This window comes from Phascolarctos cinereus, unplaced genomic scaffold (assembly GCF_003287225.1).
Source record: "Phascolarctos cinereus isolate Bilbo 61053 unplaced genomic scaffold, phaCin_HiC Scaffold_5;HRSCAF=322, whole genome shotgun sequence".
Taxonomy (NCBI): Eukaryota; Metazoa; Chordata; class Mammalia; order Diprotodontia; family Phascolarctidae; genus Phascolarctos; species Phascolarctos cinereus.
The window spans coordinates 68770603-68797502 of NW_027555958.1; the positions used below are offsets into that span (position 1 = coordinate 68770603).

General features: G+C 37.7%; 1 protein-coding gene and 1 long non-coding RNA gene across 4 annotated transcripts in view; one reads left to right on the plus strand and one right to left on the minus strand.

Annotated features, from left to right (window-relative positions):
- LOC110217589 (uncharacterized) overlaps window positions 1–19674 on the minus strand; it is a 46177-nt gene extending 26503 nt beyond the window's left edge. Inside the window, exons 1-2 of the long non-coding RNA XR_002327081.2 lie at window positions 19169–19674; window positions 13044–13090 (exon numbers count right to left, since the gene is read on the minus strand). This is a non-coding gene — a long non-coding RNA (uncharacterized LOC110217589). The remainder of the gene's footprint in view (window positions 1–13043; window positions 13091–19168) is intronic.
- A 93-nt stretch (window positions 19675–19767) lies between these two features.
- Window positions 19768–26900, plus strand: part of DPH5 (diphthamide biosynthesis 5) — a 40283-nt gene continuing 33150 nt past the window's right edge. The window contains exons 1-2 of one of the 3 annotated variants that reach the window (XM_021000022.2): window positions 19768–19874; window positions 20486–20691. In XM_021000022.2, coding sequence (XP_020855681.1) covers window positions 20557–20691 — 135 coding nt within the window. In that variant the 5' untranslated portion in view covers window positions 19768–19874; window positions 20486–20556. Of the gene's footprint in view, window positions 19875–19965; window positions 20050–20090; window positions 20349–20485; window positions 20692–26900 lie in introns of those variants that run through there. The other 2 variants (XM_021000029.2, XM_021000035.2) reach the window with 2 other exon arrangements.

Sequence of the window (26900 nt, forward strand, 5' to 3'; positions counted from 1 at the left end):
CTCACTTATGTCAGTATTATTTTCCTTGAAAATGAAATATACATTTAAGGGTACTTAGAAATGAACTTATTTTGAGAAATAAATTGAGTCAAGAATGAGTCAAGAATCAGCGCTATGTTACAGTGTGCGGCTTAATCACCAAAGAAATACAATATAATTATTAAGGCTGGAAAGCAGCAAACCAAATGGCCTTGGATAGGGATTACGTATCATATTATTTCAATTCCACCACATCCTTGATTGAATGGAGACTAGGGTTCTTACATTAGGAAAATGTCCAGAAAACTTGACCACAAAATGCTTGGGTATTGCTTGCCAAATTTAAGATCACTTTTGAAAGATTTATATTTCTTCTCTTAACCCCAATGGGCAATAAACTCTTTTGAAATAACAGAAATGTAATACTAGACCTGGAAGAAAAGGCAATCAAGAAAGAAATAAAAACATTAGTGACACTGATCATAACTATTTCCTGTCTAACAGAACTCTGGTTAGTATTCAGATAGGTTCGATGGATGCTGATGCCTCACAGTGGCATGAAGGGGAACACAGATTTTCAAAAGACTATTAGAACACAATGCATCCTCTGGAAGATCCTGCTAACCTAGAAAGATTTCAGGTAAAGAAGATGCCTTTGTATCTATCTTATGGGGGCTAGTTCAGAAAGGATCATCAGCTAAGGTTTGGTCATAGAAACTAATGAATATAGTCAATTAATGAGTGAAAGAATTGTAACCAGTACTGATAGTGGGAATACTCACTATACTGTAACAAGCATTTATAGAGGACTATGGTAAGATGCCTTCCAAATTAGTTTATATTTAAATTATATTCACATCGACTGATTGAATTCTAGGCATTGTTTTATTTTGGTGTGCATACTTTCAAAATAAGTAACACATTATAAATAATAACAAAACCAATTAAACTTACATTTAGAAATAATTTAAGCATTTTTAAAAGGCCTTTGACATAGTTATATTTAAAAACTTCTCAGTTACTACGATGTCCTCTTTTCCATTATATTCCTTTGACCATACATTCTGGGGGGGGGGAGTGTATGTCCTTTTGAACAGCTGCAGTGATGTTATTTCTTCATTTCTACACTATTTCATGTAAGTATTACCATATTCTTTGAATCTGTCATATGTCATTCTTAATTGTATTATGGGGGGAAGGGGAACTTGAGGCTTGCTCAAGGCCATATGTGTCCCTGTAGGTCCTCAGGTATGGCCCTTTGACTGAATCCAAACTTTACAAAACAAATCCCCTTTAAAAAAGGATTTGTTCTGTAAAACTTGGACTTAATCAAAAGGCCGAACCCAAGGACCTAGAAGGCCACATGTAGCCTTGAGGCTGCAGGTTCCCCACCCCTAGTGTCCTATTAAGTCAATGAAATACAGTTTGTTCGGTCATTTCCCCAATTGTTAGACATCTATTTTGTTTTAAGGTTTTTATAATTATACACTAATATTTGCATAAATATTTTTAAACAGTTTGTTCTTCCTTAATAATAACTTTCCTAGGATACCTTGATAGATCTGCAATTGCATTGTTGTGGGCAATTTTTGGCAACCCATCCATCTATTTTTATCTCATACTATTATTTTCTCACTTAAACTTGACAGGAAGGGGTCTATCCATTGTCCTAGAGGCTTCTGGGTTTCTTGACATTTGGGGAATAGTAATGGAGCACATAGTCTGTCCATTAGTTGTCCTTTGCTCCCATTACAAGATCAGCTTAACTCCTCTCTACATACACAGCCCATGATGACATCCTTCTCCGCATTTCTTTCTATGCAAATTTTTCCTTTGTGATATTGTGGGATCTTGCTCATGCCCACTTTTCTCAAGTGCCTACTTTATTTGCTGAGGACAGTAAATACTTAACCTGGAGAGCTGATTAGGAGCAGGCAAGTCATGTCTGTGCATGCTGCATGGTTCTTGTGATTCACTAAAAACATCAGATCTTCTCAGAACAAGTGCTGTCTATCTGAGGCTCCTGCATTTTATACTTGTGAAGTTGATCTTTTTAAGCTCACATGTAAAACTTTACTTTTATTTCTAGTGAATTTCATCTTACTAGATTTAGTGTATCAAGATGTTTTTGGATCCTAATTCTATGATCCTTGTAAGCTATCCCTCTCAGTTTTGTGTTATTTACAAATTTGAGGAGCATGTCTTTAACCAAGTCATTGAAAAAAAATATTATGTTGCACAGGGCCAAAGCACAGACCCCCAGGGCATGCTCCTAAAGACTTCCTGCCATGTTGACATGGAATCATTAACAACTACTTTTGAGTCTGGGCTGCCGGCCAATTCCGAATTCATCTGATTGTATTATCATCTAATGCACATCTCTCCAACTTCTCAACAAAAATAGTATGAGGTACAAAATCAAAAGTTTTGCTAAAATCTAAGTAAACTATATCCACCACATTGCCCTCAACTATTAGTTTAACAATCCTGTCACAAAAGGAAATGAGAGGAATTTGGCATGTTCTTGGTGAAGCCATTATGGTCTTTCTAGAAGTTTGCCAACCATGTCTTTAAATAATCTATTCTAGAATTTTTTCCAGCAACTGAAGTCAAGCTTACTGGTCTATGGCTTGCATAATCTATTCTCTTCCCTTTTTTGAAGATTGGGACATCATCTGCCCTTTTATAATCTTGTGGTACTACTTCCATCTTTCATGATCTTTCAAATATTACTGACGGTAATTCAAGGATGCTGTTCATCTATGGTCCAAGTAACTTGAATTAATCTAGGGCAACTAGGTGCTCTCTTACTATTTCTTTGCTTTTCTTGGGTATTAACCCTCTTGTTAGTGGTTTCTGTCCTGTAATTTCAAGTACAAAAGTCATTCTCTTTGGCCACCACTATTCTTCTAATCTCCCAGTTTGTCAACAAGGCCTCACCTCACTATGTAACCAACCAGTTCCCAAATTATGTCATTTCTACATTTACAACATCTCTTGCATCTTACTCCTTTTCTTTATTCTCATGCCTACCACTTTGGTTCAGGCTCTTACTACTTCTCACTTTACTTATTGCAATGGTGACCTAACTGGTTTCCTTGCATCATCTCCCTTTATCCAGTCCATCCTACACATTGATGCTACAGTGATTTTCTTTAAACAGCATATCTCTATTGCCTCTAGGATCAAATATAAGCTTTTTTGTTTAGCTTTTAATGTCCTTCACAACCTAGGTCCAACTTTACCTCCATAAAGAGTTCTCAGATCTCCAACCCAAACTCTGAAATGCTAATAATTATTTATTCATTGCATTTAGAGCTGAGACAAGAGAACAACAGTTCTTTCTTTACTACTTCTGCCTGTTGAACAATTACACAGTCAGGAACACAAATCAAGGATTTCATCTGATTCTCTGCTTTTAGTGGTATGAGACCTCTATTATTTGTCTGGGTAACTGCAGTTTCCCCATCACTCCCATATCTAAACTCTAATTTGGTTCTGTAATTTCTTGCTGAAGAATGTTATCTAGATCCTCTATTTGACTGGACAATCTATAATTTACTCCTATAATTATATAGTATGTACACATTTACATACATAGATGTATCTATACTGTGTATGTGTACTTCCTTCTTCAAATTTTATTTTTTATTTATTTTTGTTTGTTTGTTTTTGCTAGGCAATGGGGTTAAGTGACTTGCCCAGGGTCACATAGCTAGTAAGCGTTATGTGTCTGAGGCCACATTTGAACTCAGGTCCTCCTGAATCCAGGGCCGGGCTCTATCCACTGCACCACCTAGCTGCCCCTCAAATTTTTGATTTACACAAAAGTCTATATCTTCTTGAGATATAGTGTTATTTTACAACTTTTATGAGTTTGTTTGTTTTTTTTAGGAATGACCTTCTATTGCCATAATCTATTATGTTCTATCTTACCAATTCTCATTTATTCTTTTCAGAAGGCATTTACCTGCTTCCACAGATAACTAAAGTTCCCTTTGTTTAATCCTCTGTTTAGCACTCAAAGCCCTTCACAACCAGGTCCCCTCCTACCTTTCCATTCTTTTCATACTTTACTCCTCCTCCTTGCTGTCTGCAGTCCCATGACACCGGCCTCCTGACTATTTCTCAAACAAAATGCTCCATCTCTCAACATTTTCAGTGGCTGTACTCCAAGCCTGGAACGCTCTCCCTCTCAGCTTCCATAGGTTCCTTCAGGTCCCAGCTAAAATCCAACCTTCTACAAGAAGTCTTTGATCCTTCCCTGCCCTTTTTCTCACCCCTTCACTCCCCCCCACACACCCTACCCCCCATGCTAGTACCTTCCCTCTACTGATTATCTATTTGGCCTTTCTATATCTTGAGCTATAATTGTTTTCATGTTGTCTCCTCCAATGAACTGTGAGTTCTTTAAAAGCAGAAACTTTTTTTTGCCTTTTTTTTTTATCTCCTGCACTTAGCACTGTACCTGGCACTTAAATGTTATTGACCAACCCTGCAAATTGGTATATAAGTATCTAAAGTCATAGTAATAAACTGGAACCCAATTGCATGCCATCTTGGGAAGGCAGGAGAAGAGGGAGAGGGAAAAAATTTGGAACTCAAAATCTTATAAAAGGGAATGTTGAAAACTAAAAGAAAATTTAAAAAAAATTTTTTTAACCCTGGAATCCAAATTTTTAGCTGATTTTACTGTAATATCAAAACATTTTCACATGATTAAGAGGAAAGACATTGGACTTGGAGTCACAGGACTTCAGTTCAAATCCCAGTTCTCCCACTTATTTCCTGTGTGACCTTGGACAAGTCACTTAATCTCTATGGGCCTTGGTTTCCCCATCTGTAAAAGGAGGAAGTCGGCCTAGATGATACCTAAGTTCCCTTACTAGCTGTAGTAAATATATGACAATGATCTTCTGCAAAACATCTTCTCTGGTGGTGGGAAGTTCCCAAATCAGCATGCATAATTAGTAATGCTCACTCTTCATAGGCAATAGTCACCCATGCAAATTCAGCAGTCTATCAAAAATGCATGCCACAAATAGAATTTGTCACTAGAGATCTTAACCTATTTTATGGCAGTGTTTCAAATTATTTGAAGATGTGGGCATGTGGGTAATCTATATCCTTGCTGTACATATTAATTCCAGTGTCCATCTGATTAGCTGAGGGAAGGAAAATCCCAAAGCTCATTTCAGTTTTGTGGAAACTTCTCAAAAAAAAAAAACTGGGAGTCTAAACAAAGTCCACATGCATATCAGCCAAATGTTTTGACAGCCTTCAGGAGACTCAGCCACAGGTCTTCTTGGGTCAATTGCTTTATTGTTTTAAACTTTAATAGTCTAACTGTGGAATACACTTAACTGAGATGTATCCCTGGCTCCCACCTCTGGAATATAATATGAACTCAATCTGAGGTCTTTATCTATTGATAAAACTCTAAAAGTATGAAGTAAATTTTGGTATTATTCATAAACAAACTGAGATATATTTTCCTAAGATTAACACAGTACTGAATTCAAATTGCCATTCAAATGAACTTTTTTCAGTTTTAATTTATTTTAAAGTACTGTGTTCACTATCACCTCACACCTGGCAATAATCTCCTAATTAATCTACTGCTTCTACCTCTTTCCACCGATCTACTCTGTATGTCACTGACAGATTAATCACCTTAAAATACCACTAGGTATTTGTTTTCTAACCTAAAAGCAGCCCTAATGATTAGCATTTCAGGATGTACTAGAGGGCATATATTTAAGTAGGGAGGGGGAAGATTTGCTTAAATCACGCTTACTCAATCTAGGCCTCTTCATAATTAGTCTTAGGAAGGGAGAAAGAAAAGGAGACTGTCATTCCTTTTTTCAAGCTTCTCTCTCTACAAGCTTTCTTCTCTTACTAAGGAAGGAGTGATTACTATGATTCTTCCCTTCCACCAGGCCCTAGTCTACAGCCTGAGACTTCAGCTGCCTCACATGATCTTTACCCCTTAATGAAGAGAAGCAACTTCCACTGTAGGAAAAAAGGGATTCCTCTGCTTTAAACCAAGCACTGCTAGGATCTCAGCGTGAGTTGCTTTTGTGCGCCCAGCTCCTCAGGGGCAATTCCCTAGAGGTAAGGTGTTCCTAAGAACACGATATCTCACCACTGGACCCAGGTGGCTCTGAAGGAGAAAGTGAGGCTGATGACTTTGCCCAACCCTCCCTCACTTAAATCCAATTCACTTGCATGGCATGACATCACCTCCCTGATGTCATGGTCCTCTTCGAGAACAGACAATGAAAACAAGGTCCTAAGAATACTCAAGACTCCTGTTGTAGAGGTCAAGAGGCCCATCTAACTTGATGCCTCCTTGGTTAAAGGGTCACACACCTTCTGAGGAGTTCATGCATACAAACCCCCACCCTCCCCAACAAGGGACTTTTAAAAATGTTTAGTTCGGCATGGAACAAATTTTAGGCATTTCCACAAACTATATGGTATTTGTGCCTAATTACCATGCTATTTTAAAAAAAAGTCTGTATATCAGATCAGCTTTGTTATAAGTGGTATTTGATTATACTTCTAAATGTCTTCTTAGTTTTTTGCTTATAAGCCATGGTTATCTGCTCACAGCTTAAATTAGTGTCAGTGTTGCTAATGAACACAAGAATAGTGCTGATGACACACTTCTATCAAGGAAAAGGGAAAACTATGTTTAGAAATGAAATAAGATACAATAATGAACCAGGGTCACCAACTTCTAAAACATATAAAAGTTACCAGAAGTCACTTTCAGAATTAAAAAGCTTTCCCTTTTTCCTCTGGATAATTTTTTTTACTACAAACACTATTTTATTTTTTCTAATTACATGTAAAGACAATTTTCAACATTCATTTTTATAAGATTTTGAGTTCCAAATTTTTCTTCCTCCCTGTCTCCCCTCCCCCCTCCCCAAGACAGCAAAGCAATCTGATATAGTTTATACATGTGCAATCATGTAAAACATTTCCATACTAGTCATATTGTGAAAGAAAAAACAGAACAAAAGAGTGAAAATACACACGCACACACACACACACACACACACACACACACAAGAAAGTGAAAATACTATACTTCAACTTGCATTCAGATTCCATCAGTTCTTTCTCTGGATGTAGATAGCATTTCAGATCATCAGTTGAAATTGTCTTGGATCATTGTATTGCTGAGAAGAGCTAAGTCAATCATGGTCGATCATCATTCAATGTTGCTATTACTGCATACAATGTTCTGGTTCTGTTCACTTCACTTAGCATCAGTTCACATTAAGTTTTTCCAGGTTTTTCTGAAATCTGCTTGCTCATCATTTCTTATGGCACAATAGTATTCCATTACATTTATACACCACAACTTGTTCAGCCATTCCTCAATTGATGGGCATCCCCTCAATTTTCTGAACCATATTCTGATCAAATCTGATTTTCTACAAGTCCTAGCTGTCTATCATTAATAATCAATCTGGATAGGGGCATGTCAGGCCAGACTGAAATCTTAGCAGGCTCAGTGGGTCAGGTGAAGACTGAGAATCTACACACAGAAGCAAAAGCAAGGGCTAATTATAGTAAAGCACACAAGCATCTAAATTTAGGCAGATAAAAGTGAAGAGTTTTATAGTTTACAAAGCATTATCCCATTTGATCTTCACACTAATCAGGTCAAATAAGAAATGTATTATATCCGTTTTACAGATTGGGAAACTAGCTCAGATATTAAGAGCATTTCCCATTGTCACATACTTATTAAGCATCAAAGATGGAGGGAAGGGAAGAGAATAAGCCTTTATATGGCACCTATCTTGTGCCAGGCACTATACACTTTTAAAAATATCTCATCTGACAGTCACAACAGCCCTATCCAATGGTGCTATTATTATTCCTATTTTACAATTGAGGAAACTGGGGCAGACAGAGGTTAAGTTATTTGCCCCAAGTCACCCAACTATGAAGTGTCTGAAGATGGATTTGAATTCTGGTCATCCTTACTCCGGCCCCAATACCTTAGCCATTGAGCCACCTTGCTGCCCCCCAGAGACAGAATCTAAGCCCAAGTCTCTCTTTTCTCTGAGCCTACCTTTTTTTTTTTTAACTATAATTGTCATCTCCCAGAAACCAGAGAGATAAGTCACTGGAGGAGAAAGAATAAAGAGGCCTTAACTCCTATTAGCAAAAGATTCAAATTGATTCTAAAATCCATGATATCTATTCAACCAGCTGGACAGATGATTGGTGGAGTTAATATCATTGTCACATATCAACAACCTTGATAGCAACAAACTTCAAGGACCCAGTTTTCAGGAAAAGGGGGAGGGCACAATTCCAAGGGCAGGAAACAGTTTCTGATACACCAGAAAAAAATCCAGTCTCCAGTGAGGATGGAATACTAGGAGAGAATTCAGTCCCTTGGGGACACTAGATAACAGGGAATACTATATTTACTAGGATTAGGAGGACAACAGTAAAAATCACTCACAGAGAAGAATGATAACAATACCTCACATTTATATAGGGCTTTAATTTACAAAGTTCATTCCTCACAACAATCTGATGAGTTAGACAATAAAACTATTATTATTCCCTTTTACAGATAGGAAAATTGAAGCTCAACATAAGTGACTTACCTAAGCTCACATGGGTAGTAAACAAAACTAGTATTAGAATAAAATTCCTCTAATTCTGAATCCTGTGTTCTTATGCTGGGAAATTTCAGCATTTAGTCACAGAGAAACTGAGCATACCCAATTACTGAAGAAATGGGATATGATTTTGAACAATTTCCCAAAGGCAATACAGTTGTTTCTTTGAATCTTGCTCAGTTCTGGGCCCAGTTTACTCTCCATCTGTACTGTCTTTCCAAGGTACGTGTACTGAAGAAAAAATGGATGGGTTGTCGATCCAAATGTATAGCAGTATGAACCAATGGTATGCAGGATAATCCACTGGATTAAGAAGAAAATACTAGAACTTCCATTTCTATTCTTTTCAATTAAAAAGGACATTAAGCTTTACTAATATTTAAAATAACCCTGGTACCCTCACTAGGTCTCATATATGCATATACATACATACTCACATACATACACACACACACACACACACACACACACATATATGTATATATAGCATCAGGAATATTGAGGAAAGAAAAGTAGGAGTTCCTTCACCACCTTTTTCTCTTTCAGCATACTGCAATATATTTATATTTCCCTATGCCCTGTTAAGTGGATATAAAGACTTCAACAGAATTTAATAATCTGTTTTTGAAATTACCAAATGAAGGGTTACAGTAGATTTTGAACCAGGTTGATATAGATAGATAGATAGATATACACATACATGTATATATATACACACATGTACGTATGTGTGTGTGTATATATACATACATATGTATATGTATGTGTGTGTGTGTGTGTGTGTTTATATATATATGTATATGTATATAGAAAGCAACATCTCCCAATCAGTTTGCAAGAAGAACTGATTGGCATCAGGGAAGATAGAAATTTACTAGCTGAATTTCACACACACACACACACACACACACACACACACACACACACACACACACAAGAACAAAAACAAAAAAAAAATTTCATAATTGGGGAATAAGATTTTTAAAAATGCAACCAGATGCATTTCTGATATTTGGCTGAGTTGTTTGGGGCATGTTGAGCTTAGATGCCAATGGAACATACAATAGAAATATCCAGAATACAGCTGAAGAGGTGGAAATGAAATTCAAGAAAGAATTTAGGGCTAGGTATATAGATTTGGAAGTCATCTGCACAGATATAATTATTGAATCCATAGGAGCTGATGAGCTCATCAGGGTATAGTGAGAAAGCCAAAGACAGAACCTTGGATCACACCTTTCCTTAGGGAGTTGGATATGACCCAACAAAGAAAACTGAAGAAACATTAGACAAGCAGGAGAAAAACCAGGAAAGACACAGAGGTCAAAGAGAGTATCCAGGAGGTGACAGCTAACAGAATAAATGACAGCCAGGATACAAAAAAATTTTTAACCTGATAGTAGAGTGGAATGAATCTAATAAAATGAAATTCAGTAGGGATAAAGTCTTACACTTTGGCTAAAAAAAAAATCAAATTCATATGGGAAACCTTAGCACTGGCTGCTCTCTAGGCCTGAAAAGCCTGCCCTCCCCCTTAATCTCTGTCTCTGGGAATCCCTGGTTTCCTTTAAGATTCAGCTCAAATACTGTCTTCTGGATAAGGGCATTCCTCATTTCCTCTTCCCTCCAGTTTTTAGTGACCCCTCCTCCCAAAGTTATCATGTATTTACTTAGTATGGGCTTGCTATATATATATGTGTATGTTGTCACCCTTTTTAAAATGTAAACTCCATGACAAATGAGACTGTTTCATTTTAGCCTTTAGATCCCTAGAACCTAGCATAGACCCTGGTCCATAGTAGGTGCTTAATAAATGTTTGTTGTTTGATTGTTAAACATCAGTTTGTCAGGGAAAAGTTATTAGAGTTATAATGGATTGTAAGTTCAACATTAGTCATTAGCATGGCAGCCAGAAGCATAGCTCTAGTCATTAAGACATGGTAGGTTTAATTTGTCTTGGACATAGATGTAATATGAAATTGAATTCTGAGTGCAATAGTTTCAGAAGGATGTCAGAGGAAGACAACCAGGGTGGTGAAAGGCCTTGAGTTCATGTCATCTGAGGAAGAAAGTTTAATCTGGAGAAGAAAAGACTCAGTGGATGTATGACAGATATATTCAAGGGTTTGAAGGACGTTCATATGGAACAAATATGTTCCATTTGACCTCAAAAGGCAAGTCAAGTCAAAGGGCATTTATTAAGTATCTATATGCTATGTGCCAGGCACTGCGCTAAGCACTGGGGATACAATACAAGAAAAAAGAAGGACAGTCACTCCCAAAATTTCAAGGGTCTCATATTCTAATGTGGGAAAGTAACACATAAAAGGGAAATAAAAAATAAAGAGGCAGAAAGGGAGGTAACCATTCGGTGGTAGAGGCCAGAGAATGAAAGATGGCTGGTCTGAGAGGAACTCAATAGGAGAAAAGGGCTGCTGGGGCAGGGGAAGAAGATAACTGAGTCATGGTGATGAAGTCCAAAGAATGAGGACAGAAGTAATGGGTAAAAATTGCAAAGCAATAAATTTAGGCTTGATGTCAGGAAAAATTTCTGACGATCAGAACTGTGGAATGGGATGCCTTAGGAAGTAGTAGTCTCCCCTTCATTGGAGATATTCAAGGAGAGGCTGGATTACCTCTTGTTGGATACCATTGTGAACCATTTCATTTGGGTTATGCAGGGGAGTATTGAAGCCAATTCAAACTGCTTGTGAGAGCTGACTATGTATGCATTTACACTTCAGAAATTGGCAAATGCTACAAATTAGGGCTTGATTTATTGTTTTGTTGATTGTCTAAATTTAATAAAGTGATGGAGAAAATTTTAATAATGCATATTAAACTTAAAAATATATTGTGGATACATTTTTTCCCCTGGAGAACCATTTATTAAACATTTACCAGTACACCGCTGGATTAGTTGGCCACTGGTTTCTCTTCCCATCTCCAAAATTCAACTGTGGAAAAATCTGCAGAAGTCAATAAAGAACTGAGAAAAGGCCATGAGGTCTACCAGTTAAGAGATGATCGGTAGCTTTTGAGAAAGTTGTTTCCATAGATTGGCAGAGTCATGATCCAGAGAGCAAGGGATTATAAGTAGTGAGTAAATAACTTTTGCTACTAGTTTGGCAGTAAATGAGAAGAGGGTTGTAGGATCCTATTGATGAGCTGGAAGCGTTAAGTGGAGAGTTTTGTTGTTGTTTTGTTTTGAAGGATGGAAGACCACAGCATGTTTGTATTCTGTAGATGGGGGGAAAATAATGATGAGTAAGACAGAGGGACTGATTAATTAGGCATGCTTCCAGATCAAACAAGAATGGAATCAAGAATCCAAGTGAAGGTTTAATCTTTACAAAGAAAAGATGGGTGAAGACATAGAGAAGTTTTGAGGTATGGAGAGCAAAGAATATGGGAGAGTATAAGACAGATGTCCTCAGTTTTCTCAGTTAAGTCAAAAAGACCATTCATTATAAGAGAGATCACTATATATATATGTATATATAAAAAATTAGAGGTAACTAGGTGGCACAGAGGATAGAATGCTGGGCCTGAAATTAGGAAGACGTGAATTCAAATCAGTCCTCAGACACTTACCAGATGTATGTCCCTGGACAAATCATTTAACCTTTGTCTGCCTAAGTCTCCTCAACTGTAAAATGGGGAAAATAATAGCCTTTACCTCCCAGGGTTGTTGTAAGGATCAAATGAGTACCGACTGATTCTCAGCTATTCCTTCAAATGATATATGTGGCATTTTTTTTTCTATCTAAAACCACCTGCTTCAAGATCTGTTTGTATTTGCAATCCCTGTAGTTAGGAAGGGAGAAAGTTTTTTTCAGCAGCACATAAGTGTAGGAATGAGTGATGACTGGTGAGAGTGATCCAAGGCTGAGACTTGGCAGGGCACAATTGACATATCTTGTATGTATGTGTAAATTTACTGGCACATTTATATTCAGATTATCTGTTCTTGGAAAATATATGTATGTATACATACATACATATACATATATGTATATATACATAACACAAATATACATATATATGCATACACATGCACACACATATATAGGCAAATGGAACTTATAAAGTGAAGAGAAAAACTTGTCTTAAGACTTAAATAATATTTAAGTGGCACAGACAAAAGTATTTTTACTGAATTCAAAAAGAAAACTACTTTTTAAAAAAATTAATGACATAGAAACTGATTCAAAATTATTTCAACTGAATAAAAAGTGACATAATATTATCATAACTCTTCCTGTGTTCAATAAGACTTTATCATTAAATGCTTAAGCCCCAAATAAACTTTTTCTCTGTAGTTAGTCAATCTTGATTGCCAAACTACAGATAGAAGAAGTTCACTTGGAAATAGGCCAATTTTTGTATTTAGATTTTAACACTTACCAACCAGTCAGCATTTCCTCATTGTCCACTATGTGGAGAACATTACACTATATAACACAAGAAGATATAAAAGAATTAGAAAATAGAGTCCCTGTCCCTAAACTTAGCTAAAGGAATAATAATGTTTGGAATTTCATACAACTCTATAATTATGTTAATGTTAATGTAATGATTGTATTAATTCATTGTGTTAATCATTTCAGCCTTTAAGGTAGAGCTTTTATTTTTGACACCAAATGACCATACTATTCCTTATTTTGTCCATATGCATTTCACATTTTTACATAATTAATATTTGATGAGATGAGAACACTAGCTTTTAATGTAAATTAAGCTTTTCTTTAACCAATGTATGGTATAGCAATTTCAACATTCCTCTAAATTTTTGAAAAATGAGTGGTTTTTCCTAAAGCAACATCATGCTTTACTTATGACTTCTTGATGAAATTGTACTGAATATCAATGCGAGAACTCCAATCTCTATGAATGTTAATAGATTTCTCCTAACAAAAGCATTCACTATGAATATGAAGGTTAAGGGGCCGGCTACATATGAAAATTATATTGTCTATTCACATGTAGGTCAAAGAGAGTTTAGATGAACACAGTGACATCTTTTTAATAATAACAATTTTTTAACAATAATCTCAGATAGAGGTATTGAAGGATGACTTTCTCTAGAATGGAAGGTAATTACAACTCTCTGATAATATAATAATGCATCTCATCTGTGCTATTGCCTTTTATAATGCATTATGACAATTTTGTGTGGCTGAAATGGAGGAAAAGCCATCAAATTCACTTCAATCAACATTAACATCTCACAACTATCTGCATATCTTCTTGCATATGATTATAAGGGATCAGATCAGAGGAAGAAATTTTCAATAGTATAGATATTAAACATTAAAATAAGTTACTGACAAAATCTATAAAAGTATCCTTTAAAAAAGCATCAATACTTCCAAGTCTAGAGTGCTTTGAAATATTTCTGCTTCTTGTCTTCCCATTACAATGTAAGCTCTTTGCTAGTAGAGATTGTTTCATTCTTTATACTTTTCCCATCATGAAGCACAGTGCCTGGGACACAACAGGTGCTTAATAAATGTTTTATTATTGACTGATTGACCTGAAATCAAAAAGGACAGTAGATGACTCTTGAAGCTCATTCCTTTTGTAATTCTATTGGTTAATGGCTTTTTCTGTTAAACTTACCTAAGCCAGGTAATAGATTTTATTGATGCAACCATTTCTATGGTTCTACTTTGTACAATATTTCAATTTTCCATGTTATAACCATTGTGGCAAATAAATTATATGATCATTATTATGATATTTGTTTAAAGTTCCCTTTTGAATCATTTAAAAACAAAATTCTCAAAACCCAATCTAAATTAGATTATATCCTATACAGAGCTAAAAGGCACCTTAAATTTCTATGTCATTAATTTTTTTAAATCATAAACATAACATTTAAAACATAAAACATAAACAGTCTCCTCAGTTTACAGATTAGGAAACTGAGGTCCAAAGGAGGCAGTGTGGTATGAAGGATAAAATGCTGGACTTGGAGTCAAGAAGACCTGGGCTTGAATCCCACAACCGAAAATTACTAGCTGTGTGTCAGTGGATACACAGTTCTCCCTCAACCCTACTTATAAGATGATAATAGCACCTACCTCACAGAGTCATTGTGATAATCAAATGAAATAACCTATGCAAAGTTCTTTGCAAACCTTAAAGTCCACGTTAGCTTTGTAACTGCCCAAGGTCACACAGCAGAGGAACCAATATTTGAACTCAATTCCATGACTACAAGTTCATTGCTCTTTCCATTGTACCATGTTGCCTTCAACAATACATCAAAGCTCTGCAATATTATAAGTTGGTATATAAGTATGGGTCTAATGTGTTATCCCCAAATCCCAAGAACTGGAAGGAATTAATCACAGTACTCATCTAATCTGACTGTAGCTGAAAAAGAATTTCCTCCACAACATGCCTGACAAGTGCTTCTCCAACCTTTGCTTGAAGACTTCCTATAAGGGGGGACTCACGAGCTTTCACGACATCCTTTTCCATTTTTGTAATAACGCGTTTGGGAAGTTTTCCTGATATAAATTCTAAAATTTCCTCTTTGCACCTTCCACCTACTGCTCCTACTTCTATCTTCTAGGGCCAATCAGAGCAAGCCCAATCTCTCTCCCATATGATAAGACATTCAAATATTTGATGCCATCCTCTAAAAAGTCTTTTCTTTCTAAGGTTTTTACATTCCCAGTTCCTAAAACAAGTCTCCAAATCTTATGATTGTTGCTCTTCTTTGGACACTCTCTAGATTATGTGCTTCCTAAAAACTGTAGTGACCAAAATTGAACACTTCTCTCTGCCTAGGGCAGAGTCTGGCAGGACTATCATCTCCATATTCTTATACATTGTATCTCTCTTAATGTGGCTTAACATTAGCTGTTTCGGCTCCTGAATCACATCAACAACTCATATTGAACTTTCTTTGGACATCCTTTCCAGTAATGGCTATATATTTTCTCATACTCTCTTCCACCACCACAACTATCCCCAACTAGGCTTGGTAAGGGAGTCAGAATACTTCTCACTACCCATTGCCACTTGCAGGATCTTCCTCTTCCACCTTCACTGAGCAAATGCTCCTCCTTTGAAGTTCACACTTTCCAAGTTTATCACCTTTGGGAGTTGAAATCTGGCCTCAGAAACTTACTAGCTGTGTGACCCTGGGAAAGTCACTTAACTATGTTTGCCTCACTTTCCTCACATTAAGAGAGCTGGAGAAGGAAATGGCAAATTATTCTAGTATCTTTGCTAGAAAAACCCCAAATGAAGAGTTAGATATGACTGAATAACAACAAACAAGAGTCTGTCTCCTGAGCTACATAGTCTTTCATTATCAACTGCCTTTTGGGCATCTCATAGTGGATGTCCATAGACATCTCAAATTGAACTCCAAAAAAGAATTCATCATGTTTCTTTCAAATTCTCTCTTCTTAACTTCCCCTATTACTGTAGCATGACTACAAAAAGCAACAGCAAACTCTCCATTCCCTGAAACATCACTGTACTTGAAGGACTCCTTACTCTGTCAGCCCACATATACAATTTGTCACCAAATCTTGTTCCCTTTACATCATCTTTCATACATACTGCCTTCTCTACAACTCCCTAGTTCAGGTCTTCTTCACTTCTCATCTGGACTACTTCTAATTGGCTTTGTGCCTCAAATCTCTCCCCACTCCAATTCATTTTCCATTCAGCTGCAAAGTGACATTTCTAAAGTTTAAGTCTGACCATTTCACTGCCCAGCTCAATGAGCTACAATGACACCCTACTCTAGGATCATATATGAATGCCTTTGTTTGGCATTTAAAGCTCTTCATAATCTGGCTCCTTCCTACCTTTCCAGCCTTCTTATATTTTACTCTCCTCCAAACACACTACAATCAGGCCATGCTGGCTGGCCCACTTGCTGCTCCTTAAACATGACACTCCATTTCTGGTCCATGTTATGGGTACTTTCCCCCAAGCCTTGAATCCTTTGCCCTATTATCTCTGCCTCTCTGTTTCCCTGGCTTCCTTTAAGATTCAACTTAAATTCCACCTTCTGCAAGAAGCCTTTCCTAGTCCCCTGAGGCTGCTACTGCCCTCCTTTCTGAGATTGCCTTCCATGTATTTTGTATATATCTTGTATATACCTAGTTATTCATGTGCTGTCCCCCTAAGTTCCCCAAAAGCAGGACCTTTTTTTGCCTTTCTTTGTATCCCTAGTAATTTTAGGGCCTGGAACATAGAAAACACTTAAATAACTTGCTGAATGACTGAATAAATGCCCCAAATTGTTTTCAGGCAAACTGGAAACAATTTTTTCCTACCAATCTTTGTATCAATTTTCTGTCTGTCTTTCCATACCTCCCTAATATGGTACATATAAAATTAATTTTTTAACCAAAGTTTAAGACTTTACATCCCAATAGTTTCACTTTATTCCATTTGCTCCATTGGCTCAGGCACAGATCCTTTGTATACTCTACTAGAGACCTCTTTCAGGCTGACATAAAAAAAAATTAATTACAACTTTTGAGCAAACTATTTAATAAGTTTCAAAGCTATTACCATCTAGCCAATATTCTCTATCTTGTCCATAAGAGTAGCAAAAGATAACTATTGAAGGTTTTGCTAATGCCAAGTAAATTACAGCATTTCCCTAATCTACCAGTCTAGCAACTTTGTTAAAAAATAAAAGAGGGTTAGATGGGACCTGTTCTTGATGAAATCATGCTTGGTCTTTATGATTACTGTTTAAAGTTGTTTAAAGAACATCCTTTTAATCACATCTAGAATTTTGCTAGGAAAGATGTCAAGTTCACTGGTCTCTAGTTTGGTGATTCTTCTCTTCCCTTTTTCGAGTCAGGATATTTGTCTTTCTCCAATCCAGCTGTATCTATCCCATATTCAACAATTTTTCAAAGATCACTGACTGATCAGGAATCACATCTGAAAGTTTTTTCTAGTGATGAGCCATCACTGGCAGCTAGATTCTCTCACCTTACTTAAGTATCAACTCATTTATTAGCTTGTAAGCTTCTTGAGGGCAGGTACAGTCTTTTGCTTCTTGTATATCTTCAGCATAGTAGGCTCTTAATAAATATTGATTAATTGATTGAACTCCTTAGTAGCTATGTTTATTCTGTTTTTCCCCCCACACTAATGACCTTCTCCTTAGTAGGAAGGCAGAAGGAAAATTTTGCATTCCACTTGTGTAATCTTAGAGAACCCAGGATGTAGTTATCTTCATGCCAGAATGAAAGCCTGTAGGACCTTAGTGCAGGCAAGTGATTACTTTGTTTACTCATCTACATATACGTAAGATTAGGGGGAGTGGCATAACTACAAAATGCAATCATCAAGGGATAATAGGATTAAAAATTTAGAGCTATGAGGAAACTTAAAGGTCAAGAGTCTAATGACCTCATTTTACTGAGAGGGAAACTAAGATGCAGAGTTTGAAATGATTTTTAAAGTATTAAGGAAAAAATGTCCACATCTAATAGCATAGATCTGCAAATAAATACTAGACAAAATATTTGCCAGCTTATGATAACTTTTGCTAAAATTGAGGTGAAAAAATCAAATCTATAGGCTCTCCCAGTCCCTTTTCTCTTATCTACCTTTCCCCACTGTGTCTGAAGGGAAATTAAGGAAGATAGAAATCTTTATTTTAAAAAAGGACATGGGTGGGGGCTGAGGGCAGCTAGGTGGCAAAGTGGATACAGTGCCTGGCCTGAAGTCAGAAAGACTCAACTTCCTGAGTTCAAATCTAGCCTCACACACTTACTACCTGTGTGACCCTCAGCAAGTCACATAACCCTGTTTGCCTCAGTTTCCTCATCTGTAAAATGAACTACAGTAATATGTAAAATGGCAAACCACTCAGTATCTTTGCCAAGAAAACTCCAAATGGAGTCACAAAGAGTCTGGAACAACTGAAGGACAACAAATAAATTTTTACTGCTCTGTCTAAATAAATAAAAAAAAGACAGTGGGGGAAAGTACTCATTTTGAAAAGAGTGAAAAAACAATTTTCCTTCTCTAAACAAAGACAGAAATGGTGTATATTTAAAAATCAATCCCCTCGTCTATATAAAATAACCTTTTAAGCCAGCTCCTGTACTTTCTCTAGCACAAAATATAGCATATTCATCTGTTAGGGTGGTTGTGCATTACTTTTTTTTTTTTAAGAAATTTCTCTTACCCAGAGATTCTCCATCAAGTTAGCCAAACCAGGGAAAAAGAAAAAGCAAAAAGCTGAAACCATAAAAAGTGATCAGTTAAGTTTGTGCGCCGGCATACCACTTAACTACAATGCTATTTTATAAAATATATCCTCTTGAAACAGAAGCTGATTAATGATCAGTACCCCAGCCCCTGCATTCTAGGGTAGGATACCACAACCTATGACCTTATGAAGTACATGAAAGTCAGAACTGTAAGAAAGGATATAAATACCCAATTGCCTAGTTAGTTGCAGTTTGAATAAAGGGAATTTTCTTGGGCTAAAAGTAAATTCTCTTTGACATCAGAGAACATCTACTCACTCTATAAAGGATTTTCCACCTAAGTGGGGAATCCCTGAGCCGGTGAGTCGAGGGGAAATACTAGGTAGCTCCCCTAAGCCAGGAGGGGGCGGGGACGTCCTGAAATAGAGGGACGACTGGAGCGGGACACTCCCCTTTCTGCCCCGTGAACGAAACCGAGTCGTCGAAGTCCTGAGGGGCAACGGAGGGACCCCACCGCCTCCGGAATCCGAAAAGAGGGCCCCGACACCGCCGAGACCGAGGGAAGCTCCGGGGCTGACCCCCGCGCGCCCGGGAGAACACACCCGACGGCCCGCCCACGTGGGAGAGAGGCCCGGGGAGGTGCTGGGCCCCGCCCCCAGGGCACGCGGGCCGCTTCGGCTTCAGGCGCTTTTAAGCCTTTAGCCCACGGGACTGAGGGAGGACCTGGCAGTGGATGGGGAGGGGGGAAAAAGTAGAGGGAGCACTTCAGAAAGGACACAAGACTTGACCTCTGCCCTCCCCTTTCCCGCCCAGTCCCGCCTTCATTCATGGCTCCTTCCCACCTCCTCCCCATCCTCTCCTCCCCCCCCCGCCCCGTTAGAGACGTAAAAGCACCGCAAAATGCCTGTCGCTTTGCGGCGCCGTAAATCAGAGCTGGGCGGTGTGGGGGTGGGGTTGTTTCCTAAGCCTTTTCCTACAAGTAGTCGCGGTTCCCGAGGCCCGGTCCTTGCGGAGCCTTCAGCGGGTAACTCACTCCTCTTCCCGGGCGAAGTGGGAGGGAGAGAGCGCCAGGGCGCTGGCCAGAGAAGCGGGGGGCGGGGCGAGGCGGGGCGGGGGAGGGGAGAGAGAGGGATCCGGGGTCGGAGGCCTGGAGTTCGAGCCCTGGTTTCGCCGCTCTGCCTCCCCCCACCCCAATATCTGTGCGTCTCTGTTTACTTCTCCTAAGTGCTAGGGGTGAGGGGCCACAGGGCTAGCACTTAAGATAGCGGGGGGAGGAGGTTGGAGAATGAATAGGAGTCTGTTAAATGGACGACGCGTCCGTGGATTAAAATGCGGGTCTCGCCCCAAGAAACCGGCGGCTTTGGGCCTGGGCGCGTCTAGTTCTGGGATCGGACCCTTAGAGAGAAAGGGACCCTTGCGGGTCGTCGAGTCCAGCTCCTGTGGTTTTACAGAGGAGCTGGGCCTCCTGTTCCAGTTAATCAAGGCCCGAGGAGATTATGTAAGCCTTTGTCCAATGTTACACCCCCACTCTGCGGCGATGTCGGCATTCAAACCCAGGGCCTCTCTTTGAATGCGGTATTGTTAGCCATGCAGCCGAGTCACATTGGCAACTGTTGTGATTTTTTTTTTTCACAGACAGATTTTTGAGATCCAGGAGAGGCGCTTCATCATCAGCTTCATAGCCTCTTCCCCCTTTGTTGTTGAAAATGCTTTACCTGATTGGTCTGGGCCTGGGAGATGCCGAGGACATCACTGTGAAAGGACTGGAAATTGTAAAGAAATGTAACCGAGTGTACCTGGAATCTTACACCTCAATCCTGGCTGTAGAGAAGGAAAGGCTGGTAGGTTCATACAGTTTTCTTCTCCACCCACCTTTCTGTGGGAAGAAGGCTGTAGTCCATCTGCTCATCACTAAGTTAAATTGAACAAAATTTTAATCTTTGCCACATAGGCTCTGTAAAATACACCCTGCATATGAATAGTATAAGAATAGAAGTCGTGTAGGGGTTTGGGTTTCAGTCCCAAGTCACACAACCCTGTGACCCACAAAATGAAAAGGTGCTTTGTCCTGCTATACCGACCCAATTCTGAGAGTCTTCAGTTTAAAAAAAAAAAGAAAGAAAGAAAGGAAAGTTATTCTGTGTCCTGGGACTATCTTTTGTTTTAAGATACTGGCTTAAGAATCTGAGCTGCGTGCTAATGAGGAGCTAACACAGGCTTAATCAGGGGGTTACATATTCAAATAGCAAGCAATAACATTTACCCCTTTGAAGTAATCCTTGGGTATACTAATCTCTTTTCTGTCTGTGTCATATCCAGACAGATCTTACCTATTTAAGCCCATATATCCCTCTAGAGTTTAGACCCAAGCCACATTTGTGCAGTTAGTTGGCACAGGAATAAATTTCCATAGGTTATGTTGCAGTGTATTTTGCAAGCTATTAAATTTTCAGCTACTTTGGAAGTATGGTTGGTTCACTGTCAAACTCATTTAACTAGAGAAGGCCAGAAATAGTATTTGAGTAAGAGAGCTAATGGGCCTAGTGGATGTTGGGGACATCGAGCTGGACTTGGAGTCAAGAAGACCTGAGATTATATTCCATCTCAGACACTTAGTAGCTATGAGACCACAAATGTGATACTCAGTTTCCCCATCTTGTCCATTCCTAGGCCAGCAGCCATCCCACATTGGAGGTACCTCTGCCTTGAGACCCACTCTTGTGATATGTTGAATCCTTAGCTCACAAGAGTATTTCATGGGGACCCCAAATCATGTTCACTTCACTCTTGGCATCCTTTTAGCTGCCTTGACCCTTATATCCTACTCCTTCAATCTCACCCCCCCCCAAGCTGTCTTTTAGATACTGTCTGAGTAGTAGAGACCACCTTGGGTACTTAGTGTAATAAGTGGCACATAATAAGTGCTTAATATAAATGCTTTATCTAAAATGGAGGTAATAACTGAAGTATCTATCTTTTACAAGCCTATTATAAGGTTCAAATGAAATAATATATGAAATATACGTTGCAAACTTTAAAGCTATAAATAACAATTTGTACTAACAGTCACTACATCATGGTGGGGGGAAGCTATCAAGAGAGTTGGTCTTCTACTTCTATACCCACTTTGAGATTGGTGTCTTTCAACCCTGTGAGGTCTAGATGTGCTGAAGGTTCAGAAAGCCCCAGAATTACTTTAGGACCACAGTAGATGCTAAGGGCTATTTCTGGAATTTGACATCTTAGGTCAAGACGTTTCATGCTTTTTCTTGCTTCACTAAGACCAAGTCTTAGAGAAAAATGGGTGATGACAAAATGTCAAAACAGTAGGGAAAATATTGTAAGGAATATCTGTCAGTTGGTGTGGACCAAGGAGAGCTAGTGAACCATCAGTGATTGAAAAAGCTAGCTAAGAGAACTGAGCCAAAAATTAGTAAATCAATAGTTTCTTCAAATTAATGGTTGAATTGCTGATTATTTATAGACTGGTAAGTATAAAACAAAAAATTGAGAGAGATTTAAAGATAGTAAGAGATAGCACTTAGGTACAGGTCCACACAAACTATATACACCAGGATACTGAAATGGCATATGTGATTGCTGAGACATAATCAGTGATGTTTGGGGGGGAAATCTTGAGGAGCTGGTTAAGGGTTGGAGATAGGTTAATGTTGTTTCATTTTTTTAAAGGGAGGAAGGAGGACTTCTTAAACAAGAGAACTGCCAGAGCAGCCTAATATAGTATAAAGAGAAATGTATATGGAGATAGAAGATTTGGGTTCAAGTACTGGTTCTGTTATTTAATACCTTTGTGACTTGTCATTTCATTACTAGCTTCTGGGGTTAGATGATTTGAATTATCTTATGTAGCTTACTAATGGATTTTGATTTTGTGTAGTAACTCAGTCAATAATAAGGCACTATAAAATATAGATATAGATATATCCCTGCATTTAAGGGATATAAAGAAGTATATAGCTATGTATACTATGTAGATGTATGCTGTATATTATAGTGTATACATATATGTAAGTATATTAACACTATGTATTTGCTACTTGACCTCTTTTGTTTTCTTCATTATTTTTCGTGTTTATATTACATGTATAAATGTATCACAATATATTTATACATGTTTTATATATATATATATATATATATATATATATATATATATAAACATAATATGTGACAGTTGCTAAATTAATAGTATCAACAAATGTTATAGGTGGTCAGAAAAGAGAAGTAAAATTATTCCTCTGGCCTATATAAGCTTTTAAGATTTACAAAGTACTTTCTTTGCAAACAGCCCTGTGAGAGAGAGGTAATATTGTCATTATTTTATGGACCCATAATATGCATCAGTTATCTATTAGAATCTGGGTTTTCATCTTAGGCCTCTTAAATCCAAGTTCAGCTTTCTTATATCATAAGAGAAGGGATGTTAGAGATGATATCATCCAGTTCTGCCTTCTTTTCAGAGCAAAATAAGGCTCTGGTGAGGGGAGGGGAGGTTGCTTAAGCTTTATAGGGACATAACCAGAACTCTAGATTCCAAGGCTCTTTATTCACAGAATATGTTCTTTCTTCTATACCATACTTTCTCAGTTTGGTTATGAGAGGTTTTATGAAAAAGATGAATGAGATCTAGAAAAGACATAGTCATGACTTTGAATGAGGCAGCTTACCTTTACTTAACATTTTATGGCAAATGCCATTGACCTGCTGATATGTGTTGTCTCCAGTAGAAATCGTTGAACAGATTTTTAAAAGCACTGCCACTATACTATACTGGGTATGAGGATAGATATGAAGAAAATTTATAATCCAGAAGAGATAAACCATTTACATAAATTTAATAAAAGCTTATATTTAATAAAATATAGTAAGTACATTCAAGAAGTATGAGGTACTGGGTAATCAGATAAGAGTTCTTATTAAACTGAAAACATAAGGGAAGGCTTTATGGAGTTATTTATGCTGTGTCTTAAAAGATAGATAGGATGTCAGCTAATGGAGATGATCTGCTAGTTTATTTCACTAGCCAGTACCCTAGATTTCCTTGATACCTTGATCTTTTGCCATTCTGAATTTGTGAATCTGATTTCTTTATAGCTGTAGAAAGTCACAGTATTGAGCTTATTTCATCTACGACATAGTAGTACTTAACTTCATCTGGGCCTTGCTGCTAAAACTTTTCGTCTCTTGCTCCCAACTGCACCAATACCCATCACTTACAGACCAGTAGCTATATCAAGAAAATTGATATTTTTTGATTTGAGTTCCCTTAATTCTCTCCTTTCCTCCACTTTTCATTGTTTCCTTTTCCTCCCATCTAATTATAAAAGAAGTATCTTAATCTTCAATAAAGCCAATCCTTCTACCTATGCCTTGGACCTTACTCAGACCTACCTCCATGATCTTGCTGTTCCTTATATCTTTTTACCTGTGGGTATTCCTTTTCTCCTTCAAACATGTCCCAGATTTTCCCAATCCTAAAAAAAGCCTTCCTCTTTACCATTTTATCTCATCCACCTAGCTTCACAACTCTCTCCTCTTTCTGTGCTAAATTGTTTTCAAAAAGTTCTAGACCATATACTTTTACTTTTTTACAGCCTTTTTCCTTATCACCACCATTAAATGAAATCTGATCTTTGTGGTTACCAATACCATATAATTACCTAATCCGGTGCTTTTATTTTTTCAGTCCTCATCCTTATTGATATTGATCACTCCCCCAACTAGTTCATATTTTTGTAACTTGTCTTGCTCCTTTCTTATAATGTAAACTCCTTAAAGATAAAGATTGTCTTATTTACTTGTATTTTTATTTCTAATGCTGAGCATAATGTATGGTATATAGTAAGTGCTTAATAAAATGGTCTTTTCTACTGGATACTGTTTTTTATTTTAACTTAATATATACACCATATATTCTTCTTGTTCTCATATATCCCTGTTTCATTGGGTTTTGTTTTAATGGCCTCTTTTCTCAGCCCTATAATGTGAGGATCTGTTCTTAGTTTTCTTTTCATCTCTCTGTCCTTTCTTCCCTGGCAGTCATAGTCATTCCCATGACTTCAGGTGCTGGCCTCTGTGAAGATGACTCCCAAATCCTTAGTCCTAGCTACTTTTCTTGGAATTCCAAATCCACATTCCCCACCCCTGATCTATAATATCTCCCTACTTGGATACCCTACCAGCAGCTCAGTGAAAAATTTGAACTTATTTTTCAGCACAACATTTTTTAATGTACCTATAATATATAAAACACTGTATATACAAAGTTTTTTTTTTTTTAAAGACAGTCTCTGCCCTTTTGAAGCTTGTGTTCCATTTAGAAAAGGGAGGGATAGGACATACACTTATTTAAGTCAATATGAAGCACACAAAGATAGGAGCAAAGAGGAAATTTAAAAAAGAATGTTCCAGGCAAAGAACTTTTTTGATTTCCCTGTTTCTTTCTGTGGTACCACCATCATATGGCTTACTCTATTTTTATCTTTAGAATTGTCTTTGACTCTTTTCATTCTTTTAGCTCTCATAGCCAATCAATTTACCAAGTACTGTTAATTCTACCTTTGTAACATCTTTCCAGCATGTCAGTCAACAAGCATTTATTAAACGCTTAGGATGTGCTGAGTCTGGGGCTACAAAGAAAGGGTCTGCTGTAAAGGAGCATACATAGTAATGGAAGAGACAATTTCTAAATGGATAGGTACATGATAGATACTGAATAACAAAGAGATAACTTCAGAGAGGAAGGCTTGAGTGACTGGAGGAATCAGGAAGGCTTCTCTTACTATTCACATTACCCTAGTACAGGCTCTTATTTCCACCTCTCTAGTCGATTATGTACTTTCAGATTTTCCCAGTTCCACTAGAGTACAAAGAACGTTTTATCAAGTACCTCCTACATACTAGACATTGTACTGAGCACTAGGAATACAAATACAAAAGCTCAGACTGTCCCTGTTCATCCTTTCCAATTCATCCTTTATACCACTGCCAGAATATTATTTTCATAGATCTAATCACATTATTCTGCTATTCAAAATCTTCAGTGCTTTCTGTTTTTTAACATTTAGGTTTAGAGCTGGAAGGGACTATCTAACCTCATTTTACAGATATGGAAACTCAGGCTCAGGTCAGATGAGTTGGCAGAGGCCACACAGGTAGTAGCATGTAACAAAAGAAAGGGCCTTTGAAGTTGGTTTCTTTGACTCCAGGGTGCTAAGTGCACACAATCCAGACTTTTCTGCATAGAAATGATCTGACATCCCTCTTTCTTTTCAGCTGCATTTTACTTACATTCACTTTAAAGTCTAACCAAACTGTACTACTCTCTGCTCCTTGAACTCTCATGCCTCCATGCCCCTGATTGTACTGATTCTTATCCCTGGAATATCCCCTTCACCCTTTTATTAAGTTAATAATTATAATTATCTGATAAAGTCCATTCAAATGCCACCTCCTGGGATCATATATTTAGATGTTTCCAGCTTCCAGCTATGGAAAGTAGTAGGTGTCAGCTAGGCTAAACCCTTTATCTTACATAAGAAACTGAAGTCTTAGAGAGTTTGTGACTTAACCAAAGACATAACAGCTAGCAGAAGCTAGATCTTTTGAATCCAAATCCATCTTTTCTTTACCTCCCCCAGTTAGTAATAACTTTTCCCCTTAGGCTTCAGCACTTTATTTTGTGACTAATACAATTTTTATATAATAATTTTTTTGTGTGTGTTATATACTAGACTGTAATCCCCATGAGGACAGCAACAGCCATATCCTGTCTAAACTCTGGATCTCCTCTAGTGCTTAACACAGAACTTTGCACATAAACCCTTAATATTTATTTGGTGAATGAAATGAATAGGTAGGGTGAAGATAGTGTTCTAGATTTAGGGAATGGAGTGAGGAATGTCAGGTGGCAAACACAAGATGTTAGGTGAATATTAACTTTGGCTAGAACAGTTACTGAGGAGGGAAGTAGGTTAAGAAAAAACTGAACAGTAAGGGAGATTGGAGCCAGATTGTAGAGTATTCTTAA